The sequence below is a fragment of the Littorina saxatilis genome, linkage group LG7 (genome assembly GCF_037325665.1).
Source record: "Littorina saxatilis isolate snail1 linkage group LG7, US_GU_Lsax_2.0, whole genome shotgun sequence".
Taxonomy (NCBI): domain Eukaryota; kingdom Metazoa; phylum Mollusca; class Gastropoda; order Littorinimorpha; family Littorinidae; genus Littorina; species Littorina saxatilis.
The window spans coordinates 46,625,502-46,640,849 of record NC_090251.1 but is presented as its reverse complement, the minus strand read 5'-3'; the positions used below and the strand labels follow the sequence as shown (position 1 = coordinate 46,640,849).

General features: G+C 43.1%; 1 protein-coding gene across 1 annotated transcript in view; it reads right to left on the bottom strand.

The window, feature by feature from the left end:
* Positions 1 to 15,348, bottom strand: part of LOC138971624 (protein saal1-like) — a 77,893-nt gene that overhangs the window by 57,505 nt on the left and 5,040 nt on the right. Inside the window, exons 3-6 of the mRNA XM_070344401.1 lie at positions 14,387 to 14,503; positions 13,438 to 13,521; positions 12,652 to 12,731; positions 11,842 to 12,023 (exon numbers count right to left, since the gene is read on the bottom strand). Coding sequence (XP_070200502.1) covers positions 11,842 to 12,023; positions 12,652 to 12,731; positions 13,438 to 13,521; positions 14,387 to 14,503 — 463 coding nt within the window. The remainder of the gene's footprint in view (positions 1 to 11,841; positions 12,024 to 12,651; positions 12,732 to 13,437; positions 13,522 to 14,386; positions 14,504 to 15,348) is intronic.

Sequence of the window (15,348 nt, the reverse complement as noted above, 5' to 3'; positions counted from 1 at the left end):
GGCGATTTGAGAGTTTTCTTATTAGATATAATCCCTTTAAGAGAAGAGGGCCGCTCTGTGTTACATACATCGACCGATCAAGTCTCGTGTTCTAAATCAAAGAGGGAATGCTGGGTGTCTTGCTGCAAAAGTGTCTGAATAACAAAGGTACCTACGTACAGAGAGTGTTACGGTGTATGCACGACAGACTTTTCAAGGTCAACTTGTTACATGTATTGCCAATGACTTGGATAACATATTGGGCTCACTAAAACACACACACACACACACACACACACACACACACACACACACACACACACAACACACACACACACACACACACACACACAACACACACACACACACAGACACACACACACACACAGACACATACACACACACACACACACACACACAACACACAACACACACACAACACACACAACACACACACACACAACACACAACACACACACACAGACACACAGACACACACACACACACACACACACACACACACACACACACACACACACACACAACACACACACACACACACGAAATCGCTTTAGGGTTGGTGTGTGCAACGGGGGGTATGAGGCGCATCGACAGACTACCATAAAAAAAAGTTAAAAGTCATGCACAAAATATATATATAGTGACAACGTACAATAATGATAAAACCACAATACCGTAGAACATCGACGCTCTGGCAAAACTTGGACAACCCTTTACGTGCAACATGCTTTTGGATCAATTATCCACGTCAGTAATGACCTACATGCTTATGGATCGAAAGGCCACGTCACTAAAAGTTAAGTGCTTATAAGTCGGTTACACACATTTAAAACTACATGAATTGACTACCCACGTCACTAAAAGCTACATTAATTGACTACCCACGTTACTTAAAGCTACATGAATCGATTACCCACGTTACTTAAAGCTACATTAATCGATTACCCACGTCACTAAAATCTAAATAAATCGATTACCCACGTCACTAAAAGCTACATGATTCGATTACCCACGTCACTTAAACTACATGAATCGATTACCCACGTTACTTAAAGCTACATTAATCGATTACCCACGTCACTAAAATCTAAATAAATCGATTACCCACGTCACTAAAAGCTACATGATTCGATTACCCACGTCACTTAAAACTACATGAATCGTTTACCAACGTCACTTAAAACTACATGAATCGATTACCCACGTCACTAAAAGCTACATGAATCGATTACCCACGTCACTGACATCTAAATGAATCGACAACCCACGTCACTAAAAGCTACATGATTCGATTACCCACGTCACTTAAAACTACATGAATCGTTTACCCACGTCACTTAAAACTACATGAATCGATTACCCACGTCACTAAAAGCTACATGAATCGATTACCCACGTCACTTAAAACTACATGAATCGATTACCCACGTCACTAAAAGCTACATGAATCGATTACCCACGTCACTGAAATCTAAATGAATCGACTGCCTACGTCACATGAAAATTACATACTTGCAAATCGATTACCTACGTCATTCAGAGCACGACTTGCACTCCAGCTCCATAACACGTCTCGGCTCACTGGCTCTGGACAAGTCTCAGGAAAACACAGTGCCAGCATACTCACTAAAAACTAAAAACTAACCGCTTAGAATTAATCCTGTGATGTCAACTCTCAGAATTAATACCGCTTTGTCAACTCGTAATGAATACTTAGGCTGTCCTTGCAGAACGAATGACGTCTGCACTCGGAATTTGGTCAAGGCTGGCTGGACTATAGTCAAACTATATAACGCCTTCACAGCATTGTAAATATCACAAGTACAATGTCCAAAAACGAAATAAATTCAATCATGTTGACGCGGTACGCCGTTTTCCTACTGGCATCGGGACCGGCTCCTGCAAAAAGACAACCTTCAAGAATGCGACATGGACATTATATAAAATCAATCTAGCGTGCCGAACAGGAGCCGGGTACGAAAACCGACGTAATACGTCAACACCGATGGGGTGGGAGAGATGGGACTTGGACATTATATAAAATTATCAATCTAGAGTAACAAGAAGACATGCAAGGCTCTGGGGTGACATCGGGGTATATAATATCAATCTAGAGGAACAGGAAGCCGGGTACGAAAACCGATGTAATGCATAGATAATTATTTACATAATTGTGTTCAGTGTGAGATCATTATTATAGAACTCTGGTCTGCTCCGTACTTTCAGGGTGGCTCTGGGGTGACATCAGGGTCAGCCTCTACAGTAAGATATCCTTGAAGAGTAGGCCATGGATGCATTTATAACTCCTAGATAACCTCAATACACACACACCCCTTTTCTTGCCCTGGCCTACGGCTATTTCACAATGTCCTCAGAGTGACAGAGAAGTCATGTGAGGAAACACAGGGGCTTCTATCAAAGTGCGATGTCCTGAGAGTGACAGAGAAGCCCTGTGAGATAACACAGGGGCTTGTATCAAAAAGCGATGTCCTGAGAGTGACAGAGAAACCCTGTGAGAAAACACAGGGGCTTGTATCAAAGTGCGATGTCCTGAGAGTGACAGAGAAGCCCTGTGATCCCTCACCGGGGCTTGTATCAAAGTGCGTGGCCGGGACAGGTCAGTCGCCGAAGTTTCGTACACCATAACAAGCTGCGGCAGTAGTCGTGACGAGTGCTGTAGTTATTCAAGTCATAAAAAAAATTGTTCAATAAAACCCAGCCCTCTGTCGATATATCGCTTCTAACAGCATACACACACAGCTGCCAAGTTTCTGACGTAAGCGGTCGATGAAAGGGAAGTTATTTTCATGTCAAATCTGGCACAGACTCAATGAAAATAACAATTTTCCTGTCACGACCGTAATGGTCCACAGACAAAAAATGTACACTGACATTTTCTTGAACGTTCTTGAAACTTCGCAGACCTTATAGTCCCTCACGATGCCTAGGTGTGACGCAAGTCTGATTGACCTTCAAATTTCAAGGTCACGGCGTGTTTGTATTCACCCTCACACACTCTCAAGCTTACCGGCGGAACGTTCACAGATACAGACACAAAGGCGCGCACACACACACACACACACACACACACACACACACACACACACACACACACACACACACACACGGTAACATTTAAAAACTCGTGGCTCTGAACTTCTCTCTCAGTCTGTCTCTCTCTTCGTACTATTTCCCTGTTTTACTCACTCTCTCTCTCTATCTCTCAAACGGCATTATCCTGTTCTTCCTCCCTTTTCCAGTTCAGATTCTCACCCATAACGGTCGGTTATCAATCATGCAATGAACATCACGTGCCATCATTTCTTACATTTCCTCACCAACCTGAAGAAGCCTCAGTAGATACTGCGTGGCGAACATTTGATGAAGAATTTACCAAAACTTGTTTTTGTTGTGTTTTATTTTTGTTTTGATGCCCTACCGGTTAAGTCAGTGTCAGTAGACATCACACGTTGGGTCACGTGTCTAAGCCATACAGAATCTAAATTTGGGGAATAATTCGTCCACCACAATCTGCACTGCGGAGGTTATTCTCTGGTCAAATGGTCAGCTGTCGCACGCGGCCTTGTGCTGTCCGACATATGTTCAAGCCAAAGGTTGGTTGCTCTGATCCGAAGCTCGGACAGGTAAGGATGTGTGTCGGTCGTGAGGGTGTGGCTGGATTGCTCGATCATGCATGTATGCATGTATATATAGCTATTCTGATGGACACGTGGGGGAATTCGGGGGCTGTGATTGGATGGTCTCTTCCGATCATCAAAGCATAATGCTACGGAAGTCGGCCATTTTTGCCAATATCCAAAAGCATATTGGCAATAACAAAGACGCATGGTTCCGGTTTACCCATCTGTACCACACGATGTTTCACTGAATCGACAACAGCATACACTGACAACTTGAAATTCTTCTCGGGAATGTTTTTCAGCTTTACAAATGTCGATAGCATACCCTTTTCTGCTAACTTCCCGATGAAACAGGACTAAACCAATTATTTTCTGTCCTTAAACACCACAAAATGCCTAAAGTCGAAAGATGTAGTACAAACAGGGGAGTAAAACGGAACAGCCGTTTTTGTGTGCCTGTGTGAGCTAAGTTGCCGACTGACACAAACTTTCGCATTCGGCTTTTCTTATCTCGAAACTCCACACTAAATACCCCACTTCCCCTCTGAAGTATTGATGTACAACCCGTGGCACTAACATTCATGTAGTCGTTTATAACTGAGGTTGAAAAATTCGCTTCATGACGAGACAAGCATAAATGCCATTCACCCAAACTGAAAACTTCGCTGCCGTCTGCTCGCGTTGTACGGATTAGCTGTTCTCTTCTCCTCCCCCCCTTGTTGCATCCTAGTTCTTCAGTTGTTTCTAGTTTTCCGTTGATGTTGTTTTTTGGTCTTCTTCATAAGTAGTCTTGTTCAAAATTTAAAAAAACTCAAACTTCTTTTTGTTGTATACGAATGAACTAATAAAAAGCTGTTTAACAGCTGTGTTGTAAAATGCTTAACCCTAACCCTAACCCTAAGTTGCGCATACGAAACGGCGTCTGCTATCAAAACCTGAGATCAACGCATCGACGCAAAAACTGTCATTTTGTAAGTTTGGAACAACAAATCAAGGTCAGAACAGCTATATAATCGCTATTGTATTTTCAGCGTAGCAATAGGGTCCAATATTTAAACTCGAACAAGTATAATGCGACTCGTCGGCATTATACTTGTCTCGTCTAAATATCGGACCCTATTGCTACGCTGAAAACACAATAGCTGTTACTATATATATACATTCATTAACATGTCCATGTATTTACGTGCCGCACTAATATGCTGAATTTCCCCTCCGGCTCTCTCTCTCTCTCTCTCTCTAAACACACACACACACACACACACACAAACACAAGCACAAACACACATGCTCTCTCTCTCTCTGTGAAAAAACCCACATTTCTCAGATTTCTCCCTCGCTCTCGAATATCGCATATTACAAAAAATATCTTTTTCGGTCTAAAAAGTAAACAAACTCTAACGGAACAAGGTCCATCCCCCACCCCCGGCCTCTGCATTCCACAGAGCGAACGAATGAAGTCAAGTACTTTGCGAACATGTCGGTGACTCTGTGACCTGTGACCCCCGCTACTAGCCAGTCAAAGTTGGCAGCCGGGAAAGTCGGTGAGGGACAAGCATGTTGTCAAGTTCGGTAAATGTTTATATTGTGTACCAAGAAAGCGTGTACAGTGGAACCCTCCTTAAAAGACATAAACAAAAATCTGAGAAAATCTGGGCGGGAGTCATTAAAACGGATGTAAATTTACAGACGTTCTGAACAGAAAATGTGAAACATAATGTCTTGAAGGGGAAAGGGGGACTGGGGAGGGGTCTTAAGAGGGAGAGGGAGGGGGGTCACAGTACTGTTCCCAGTAACGACCTTTGAGAAAAACGCTCTGCCGAACAACTAGATATATGAGCATTTCGCTCTTTCCTCGGATTATTAAAGAAATCATTAGAGAGGAAAGCGTTCATTAAAAGCTGAAAGAATTTTTAGTGCCTGTCTTCATACTTTAAGGTAAGCGGGGGAAAAAACTGTGGGGCTGGCGGACCTAAACAAGCAGATACATGGACATAGACACACACAAGAAAGAACAAGAAGAGCAAACGCTCGATCGAGTCACTTTCGCAGTTCTGAATATTATATGAGGCATCAGATGGACAGGAAGAAATTGCTATTCACAACACAATGAGTCACGTTCACATAAAATTTGAGCCCGGTCACTTTTATAGTTTCCGAGAAAAGCCCAACGTTAAGTTGTGTGTTGCCGAACAGAAAAGGCTAGTTATCTCCCTTGTTTTTCTGATAACGTTCGTAAAAGGCTACAGATGTAAATACTTTGATGTAAAGAATAATCCTACAAAGTTTCAATCACATCCGATGAACTTTGTCAAAGATATAAAATGTCTAATTTTTCCTTTGACGCTGACCTGTGACCTTGAAAAAGGTCAAAGGTCAACGAAACCATCGTTAAAGTGTAGAGGTCATTGGAGGTCACGACTAAACAAAATATGAGCCCGATCGCTTTGATAGTTTCCGAGAAAAGTCCAACGTTAAGGTGGTGTCTACGGACGGCCGGCCGGCCGGCCGGACAGACTAACACTGACCGATTACATAGAGTCACTTTTTCTCAAGTGACTCAAAAATTGGAGAAGAATGGAAGGAACAAAGATTTGATGCTGCCTGTACTTGAAGGATATAAGCAATCCACATCCATGCACACACACACACACAAGCTACTGTGCTTGCATGTGCACTTTTTATAAACAAAAACATATACACTTTGAACGAGATGCATAAGACTTAAAACACACACAAACACACACCCACACACACACACCCACACACACAATCACACATACACCCATACCCACACACACACACAATCACACACATACACAATCACACACAAACATAATCACACACACACACACACACACAATCACACACATACACAATCACACACAAACATAATCACACACACACACAATCACACACACTGACACACATAATCACACACACACACACACACACACACATAATCACACACACACACACACACACACACACTGGCACTCCTTAGAACATGATGAGGGTCAAAATCAAAAGTAAGAAATGTAAGGCACCACACTCTTTTCTCATTTTACTGTGATTAAATTCAAAATAAAACACACCAAAACTCGTAAATTATCAACAAAAACAACCCAAACATTAATGAGACCATGAATTCCATTGAAAGCATGCACACATTTGTGTCTGGTGACTCCACCTTTATAGTGCGTTGAGTACTGAGTTGGACAGGTGTCCCCACTGTATTAGTGATTGTAAACTATTGTTATTCTTCTTCAGCGTTCCAGAAATTCTGGTGACGTGTGAGCTCGTTTGCCCATTTGGGTTACCCACACTATACTCTGGGAGCATAGTCAGCTCACTCCACTTTCGTTTGGTAGGCATGCTGGGTATTTTTGTGTTTCCATAACCCACCGAACTCCGACATGGATTACAGAATCTTTTCCGTGCGCACTTAGTCTTGTGTCTGCGTGTACACATGAAGGGGGTTAAGTCACTAGCAGGTCTGCACATAAGTTGACCTGGGAGATTGAAAAAATCTCCACTCTTAACCCACCAGGCTGCAGCGACCGGGATTCGAACTCACGACCTCCTGATTAGGAGGCCGACGTCTTACCACTGCGCCACTTCGCCCGTCACTAATGTTATGATTCCCAGTGAAGAAACTTTATCACCTTTTATAGGACTTTTACCTAACTTTAGGTGAAAGTTGTACTGACCTCAAGCAATGTAAGCTGAACATTTCAGAAAGCCCCTGAACATTTTAAATATGTTGCTAATGTTTCTTTAGACACACACACAAATTGCTGTCATGGGCACCCAAGGATTGCTTTTCTGTAGATGACCACAGAACTTCTTGATTCTCTTGACATTTTGTATTTATTTATTTATTTATAGGCCTACAGCATGACTTCCCTTCTTTGTCTCTGTTAATCTAGGGAGAAAATATCCAGCGATATTTCTCCGTAGGCCTAAAGTTCGGCCATGACCTAGGCAAAATAACTTGCGCAGCCGCAGAAACAAGAAAATGGAAATCTTATGAAGCCGTCATCAACACGAACACAATGATTGCAGAAGCAAACTCTGTACCTACACGACCGAGACACAAGACTGATTATTTCACAGCTGCAAAGGGTAAGCTTACTCACGTCAGGTCTTCACTGACAAGCTAGGAACAGACGGAAAATTCCAAACAAAAGTAAATGACGTCAAAGTCTCTTTCGCTTTGCGTGTAACTTTGTCATGACGTCTTTTTGTGACGACAGTATACGCGACAATTTGTTCGCTTCCGGTGTCATTTTATACTGAAAAGCAACTCAAAAGAAGGAGCCAAGCCTGTGTCTTGAAACAGCTGAAACACTCTTTTGGATTGCCGTTTCAATGTTAACCAAAAAGTTAAAGAAAAAAACAAGGTTCAGTTGCGAACTGACAGCGGATTGAACATTTATTCCTGTTGATGAAGGTACGATTGAAGCTTTATTCTCTCCGTCAACCAACAAGACTAGATTTGTAGCAGACGAAAAACAAAGTGTGCGTTTTTCCTGTCTTGTGAAGGCGATTATGTCGTTATAAGTTATCTGTACGTTGTAATGACATTTCAAAACAAAATTTAGCTTTGATGCGTCACGGGTTAATAAGCTTATACGTTTTCATCCATGGAATTAGACCTTTTTCACTTAAATTTTGGCGCATGCGCTGTGAAGTTTATTGTCAGATCTACCGGAACTAGGGGGCAAAAGGAAAAATCGACAACGAGGCTTGGTGCAAAGTCAAGTGCGGAGACGACGAGGCAAACTGTTGTGTTTGCAACTGCAAGTGCAACAGTGGAATGAAGAAAGAGAAATACGGTGGACAGAATTTGTCATTGTATGGCTTTCCGATGGGTGCAAGTGCGAAGTCGTAACAGCGAAGGACGCGATGGGTGCAAGCAATCCGACGACAGGGGTTTGTCGTGCCATTGAAAAGTCTGCTCGAGTCACTTCGTGTGTGGCAATGGCACGGCTATCAGCGATGCCAACTACGTTGACTTCGTACCCACCCTTAATCTTGGATTTTCCCCTCCCCACTCTCTATCTCTCTCTTTCTCTCGCATGATACCGTATATACATACACGGATGTTTTTCTGTGTGTGAGTTTGTGTGTACGATACCGTGTGTACGTATGCGTTTGTGGTGTGTGTGCGTGTGTGTGTGTGCGGTGTGTGTGTGTGTGTGTGTGTGTGTGTGTGTGTGTGTGTGTGTGTGTGTGTGTGTGTGTAATGAAGAGAGAGAGAGAGAGAGAAAGAGAGAGAGAGAGAAAGAGAGAGAGAGAGAGAGAGAGAGCGGTAATTGAATTTGGCTTTTACCGAATGAAAACTATTGTCAAAAACAGTGCATTAAGAACTAAAACCAACCAACCATAAAATAAAAAGCACCCTCCATCCCTTTTAACTGTCTCTCTCTTCCGCTTTCTCGCGCTTTTTCTGTCTGTCAATCCCCCCCCCCCCCCCTCTCTCTCTCTCCCCCTCTCATTTCATAAAAGAATTTGGGAGAGAAGAAAAGGTTTCGATATCCTCGGTTATACCTTGTGTCAATATTTCCATTTACAAATATATGCAATAACACTGTCTTACAATTAGTCAAAAACAAAGCCCTTTTTTTCTAAAAAGATCAAAATCCGAAAGAAACAACTGAAAATCATGCAGAGACTTTCTTCCGAAAATTACAAATCTCTGGCAAATTGAAAGGAACAACAAAATATTCCTTCAGAGAGAGCGAGAGAGAGAAGAGAGAGAGAGAGAGAGAGAGAGAGAGAGAGAGAGAGAGAGAGAGAGAGAGAGAGAGAGAGAGAGAGCAGGGCCGGACCAGTACGTTTTTAGGGGGGGGGCTAAAATGTTGAAGCGGGGGTCCGGGGGCCTTCTGCGGCCCGGGGTCGAGGGGCGAAGCCCCCGTGGTGTTTGCCCCCATAAGCTGAAGAAATTTTAACATTCATACATGAAAAATTATCCTAATCTTGCACAAAAAAGTCATTTAAATAATGAAATAGCACCACCAGAAAGTTAACATCTCTCTCTCTCTCTCTTTTTTTTTGGGGGGGGGGGGCTGGGGGGGGGCTAAAGCCCCCAAAGCCCCCCCTCTCGTCCGGCCCTGGAGAGAGAGAGAACTCAGAACTCAGAATGGTTTATTATTAAGGCCACAGAGAGAGAGAGAGAGAGAGAGAGAGAGAGAGAGAGAGAGAGAGAGAGAGAGAGAGTGAGTGAGCGAGCGAGTGAGCAAGAGAGAGAGAGATAGAGAGAGTCACACACACACACACACACACACACACACACACACACACACACAGGCACACACACACACACACACACACACACACACTGAAACAGACAGACACACGCACACACACGCACACACATACATACACAGACATACATATACACACACAAACCACGAGTGAGAGCAAGAGACTGAAAAAATGAGAAAGAGAGAGTCGTCAGTATGTAGTGGTATTGACACGTAGCGATAATGACACGTCGCGCTAAAAGATGTAGTGCTGTCGACACGTAGTGATAATGAACGAATGATAGCAACTCATCGACAAATTATTTGCAGCACTAATCAACGTAGCCATAGCGGCACGTAGCACAAATGACACGTAGGACAAATGACACTCAGCACAAATGACACGTAGCGCTAGCGATACGCACCCTCGCTTATGCAGGGGAAGTTCGCCAAGTCTTTCGTCCATATACCACCAATAGCAGTTTCAAACCATACCTTCGTGCATGTCCTTGACTTTTTGTTCATGATTTTGAACAAGATAATCCGTTTTCTTGCAGAATTTCTCAAAGTAATCCTCTGGCAAAGTAATCTTCGAGCATCGAAAGTGAAAGAGGTATTTCAGGCCAGGCACCTATTGCCCCCTAGTTCCGGTTATCAGAGAGAGGCTGCCGTGCCCTAAAATCTGATTGGTCGAAACGCTGGGGGCAAAGGTTATACGAAAAAGGTCTAACTGGACAAAACTGGCCTTGCCAAGACTGAAACAAAATACAGTTCTACAACTTCTAGGCTTGGGTTGATTGCCCATGGTGAATTTCCAATGATTTGTTTCCACATCCCATGACAAATTATCTTTACTTTGGTCATGCCATATATACGTTACAGCTCCGTCCATCCATGGTATCGCGTGATATTTTGTCTTGACGGGGTGAAAGATTATAATGACGTCACTCTCGGCAGAGCCTCGAGTGACGTCATCATATTCATTGACCCAGTCTCGACAAAATATCAGGCGATACCATGGATGGACGGAGCTGTAACTTATACATATATGGGAGATTTATATAGCGCTTGACGTTCTTTACATATTAATTTCTGCCGTGTGAGATGGAATTTTTTACACAATATATCGGCCAATAAATCTCACGCCATTACGGCGAATATTTACTTTTCACGGCCTATTATTCCAAGTCACACGGGTATTTGGTGGACATTTTTTATTATGCCTATACAATTTTGCCAGGAAAGACCCTTTTGTCAATCGTGGGATCTTTAACGTGCACACCCCAATGTAGTGTACACGAAGGGACCTCGGTTTTTCGTCTCATCTGAAAGACTAGCTCTTGAACCCACCACCTGGGTTAGGAAAGGGGGAAGAAAATTGCTTACGCCCCGACCCAGGGTCGAACTCGCAACCTCTCGCTTCCGAGGCAAGTGCACTTACCACTCGGCCACCCTTTCCCAAATCTTGATAATACAGTAGAACATGTCCATAACCACCACCCAAGGGAACAACCAAAAGCGGACGTTATAGACAGGTGGCCGCTAGGGAAAGGTGAATTATATGGTAGAAAGACTCATCCTCCAGAGCAGTCGTTGTGGGCAGGTGGTCGCTTCCCAAGGTCGCAAGGGCAGGTTTGACTATATTTTACACTGTTTTGACTTGTGTCTGCTCAATTAATTCTCTCTCTCTCTCTCTCTCTCTCTCTCTCTCTCTCTCTCTCTCTCTCTCTCTCTCTCTCTCTCTCTCTCTCTCTCTCTCTCTCTCTCTCTCTCTCTCTCTCTCTTCATTAACCTTTGAATTTTGTATTTTATCATGGTGTGTTTGTGCGTCACAAGGACAGATTGTAAGAAAAGGCATTGCCTTAAATCTTAATCCTTGTAAAATAAAGTTCAATTCAATTCAATTCTCTCTCTCATTCATCACACTCAAATTAAACTCAATTAATACTCACTGTTGGTAGAGCTCTGCAAAACGAATCGAACAAGTTCCGCTACATGGGGATTTTCTCCGATTGTCCGAACCCAGATGGGACAGACCTCCTCATTGGACAAACATGTGTACACCAGCCTCATTGTCTCCTTCAAGGTCAAAGGGTCGAACTCTGTGTTGCTAAGCAATGCCGTCACTAAACTCCTGCAGTAAAACCAAAAAAATTATGTGAATTTGTGATGTGTGGGTTAAAACCATTTATGTAAAAAATCATGTAGGAGGGGGATGATAATTAGTTACAAAAATTTTTTAAAGACAAGTATTATAATTCTTTTTATTACATGTAACTCATAATAATATTTGATAAGCATATTTAACAGACAGCAGTGAGCAGGGAACGTCTATCACAAAATGCCTTTCCAGTTTAACATAGATTATCTTCTGTGCGTGCTATTGAAAATCTTATTTTCACCTCCGGGACAACCTGTGTCTGGCCTATCTGAAAACACCTCCGCGTGAGGGGTTTTGCTGCCAGCGCGGTGAAGATAAAGAGGGAACATTTTCTTTGCCCGCGCGGCAGCAAGCAGGATGTCTCTGAACTGTTTTCTGACTTTCTCTCAGAAAACACTTTCAACTGGCTCTCCTTCAGAGAACTCTGAATTCATGCAAAACTGTCATCTTCACATTATCCAGAGAAAAAAATACAAAGAAACCAAGACCCACTATCCCTCACAATGATTTGATGTCGTGTAGGTCAGGACTGAACACACAAAAATTGAATTTCGTGACTTCACTATTTTCTTGGAAGCTGCTGTGTAAAACTGTTACTTACAAAAAAGTCTCATTTTCCGCCATTTCCTTGCAGAGTTCAGGTATGCAACACATGTTTCCAAGGATTCCAACACAGATTTCCTGAAAGAAAAAGATACATGTATGTAATTCAATGTGTGTCTTCAACTGTACACTTCATTATACAAATGTATGTCATTTTGCTGGGTTTGGAAACACTAATCCAAGTACAAGTGCAAGACCTAAAAGACCCCATTTTAAGACCTGACACAAATCTGAGAATAGCGGGTCTTAAAAAAAGGGGAGTCTTAAAATGGGGGAAGGGCGGGGATGTAGCTCAGTCGGTAGCGCGCTGGATTTGTATCCAGTTGGCCGCTGTCAGCGTGAGTTCCTCCCCACGTTCGGCGAGAGATTTATTTCTCAGAGTCAACTTTGTGTGCAGACTCTTCTCGGTGTCCAAACACCCCCGTGTGTACACGCAAGCACAAGACCAAGTGCGCACGAAAAAGATCCTGTAATCCATGTCAGAGTTCGGTGGGTTATAGAAACACGAAAATACCCAGCATGCTTCCTCCGAAAGCGGCGTATGGCTGCCTAAATGGCAGGGTAAAAACGGTCATACACGTAAAAGCCGTGGGAGTTTCAGCCCATGAACGAACAAACAAAATGGGGGAAGTCTTAAATTGGTGGGTCTTGAAAGGGAGATTCCACTGTACAACTTTAACTCGTCCATTAAAACACTGACATAGTTGCCAAAATCTGTCTGTTCCGTGTGCACTGTCGAAATTTTACTGCATATTTGTTTTTCTTCTCGTTACAAACAACTTACATTGATTCTGGGTGCTCTGGATTGGTTGATGACCTTGGTCAGAATGCTGACAGCCTTGAACTCTTGCAGGAACTTTGCCACTTCCTGTGGGACGGTGAAAAAATAGTCCCTTAAGTGTGCAACTAATAAAAGTATATGTAATCATAAAATGTTCCTATGTATACATGTAGCAGCCAAAACGCAGTCTCAGAGTGTTTTAAAAATGTAATAAGCAGTGGACATTAAAATTTTGCATTTTGCATAAAATCAGTTCAGGAAAGTACATGATGCAATTATAACTCTTTGATTGATTGACAAAAATACAATTGTGATAGCATTTTGGGTTATGTACATGTACTTCAATACAGACAATTTTAAACCATATGTCAGTCTAAGAAAACATTCATCTTCGCTGTCAGTATCACATTTATGTTCTGAGAGAGAGACAGACAGACAGACATACAGCGAGACAGACAGACAGACAGACAGAGAGAGAGAGAGAGAGAGAGAGAGAGAGAGAGAGAGAGAGAGAGAGAGAGAGAGAGAGAGAGAAAAGAAAGAGAGAGAAAGAGAAAGAGAGGGAAAGAGAGAGAGAGAGAGAGAGAGAGAGAGAGAGAGAGAGAGAAAGACAGAAAGAGACGGACAGAGACAGACATGCAGAGATACAGAGAGAGAGAGTGGATTTGTGTCTACGTGTGACAAGTGGAAGTGGAAGTCTCCTTTGGTTTATAGCTTAAAAGATATATATATATGTCCTCCAACACCAGGTATTACTGTGCAAGCAAAACACAATCAGGGCTGAGGAGCACGAACCGAAAGTGGGTGCCACCCAACCGGGTGATAACAAACCGCGGGGTCTGATACGTTGAAATCACAACAAATCTCAATTTCAGCCAATCCATTAACACCGCGGCTGGCTCCCACCCGGTTGGTAACTTTCTTATGCACCTGGGCCCAGGTGACAACTCACAGGATTCATGGACATGTCCCACAGCTGACACAACTCATCCTGTTGCTCCTCATCCACATCTGCTCCAAACTCACTCTCCTCGCCCCCTTCCTGGGCCTCTTTGCTCTTATCCACCTCCTGCAAATCACATTCACAGTCAACACATGTTCTAACTCACTCTCCTCGCCCCCTTCCTGGGCCTCTTTGCTATTATCCACCTCCTGCACATCACACTCACAGTCAATACATGTTCTAACTCACTCTCCTCGCCCCCTTCCTGGGCCTCTTTGCTCTTATCCACCACAGAACTTATATTAGACAGAAGGGACAAGCCCTCTTAGCGCGATCGAAAAACGCGTTCTGGTTGGCTCGGCCGGCCGCCATCTTGTTAATGCTGAGACTGACCAGCGATCGCGGCGAGCGACACACACACACGCAGTGCGCAGTTTGGTCTCACGGTGTGCCTTGTCTCTGTTTACGTTTATGACCTGACGTGTACGTACTGTGTGAATAAAAACAGGTCCATTTACTTACTAATTGTGACCCTCCACCACGAAATGAGTCGCATGTCACCTCGCGCGGTTCTGCGCTAGGCTTAATATAAGTCCGGGGAGTGTCTGGTAACAGTGTGAGGGTCACCTTAGTCACAGGCTTATAACTCAAACAGTTTTCGCTCTTTTCTAAAACGATTTTTACCACTGGATAGAGCATAAAATAACCTTTAGGAAAATGTAAAAATATGAAAATCATGCAAAGGTGACATGCGACTCATTCCGTGGTGGAGGGTCACATATTACCGGTAGTAAGGATTTGCTGATGTATAACTTTTGAGGTTTAACGTCCTTGTCAACAACGAGGATTATTTCAAAGACGGTGCTTTTAGACATTTACTGAACGTGACATGCACCTCACAGAAGACAGAAGTCGTACCGACGAGACTGATTGCGTTTTACACCGTCATTTTTACTGTGAAATTGCAACAC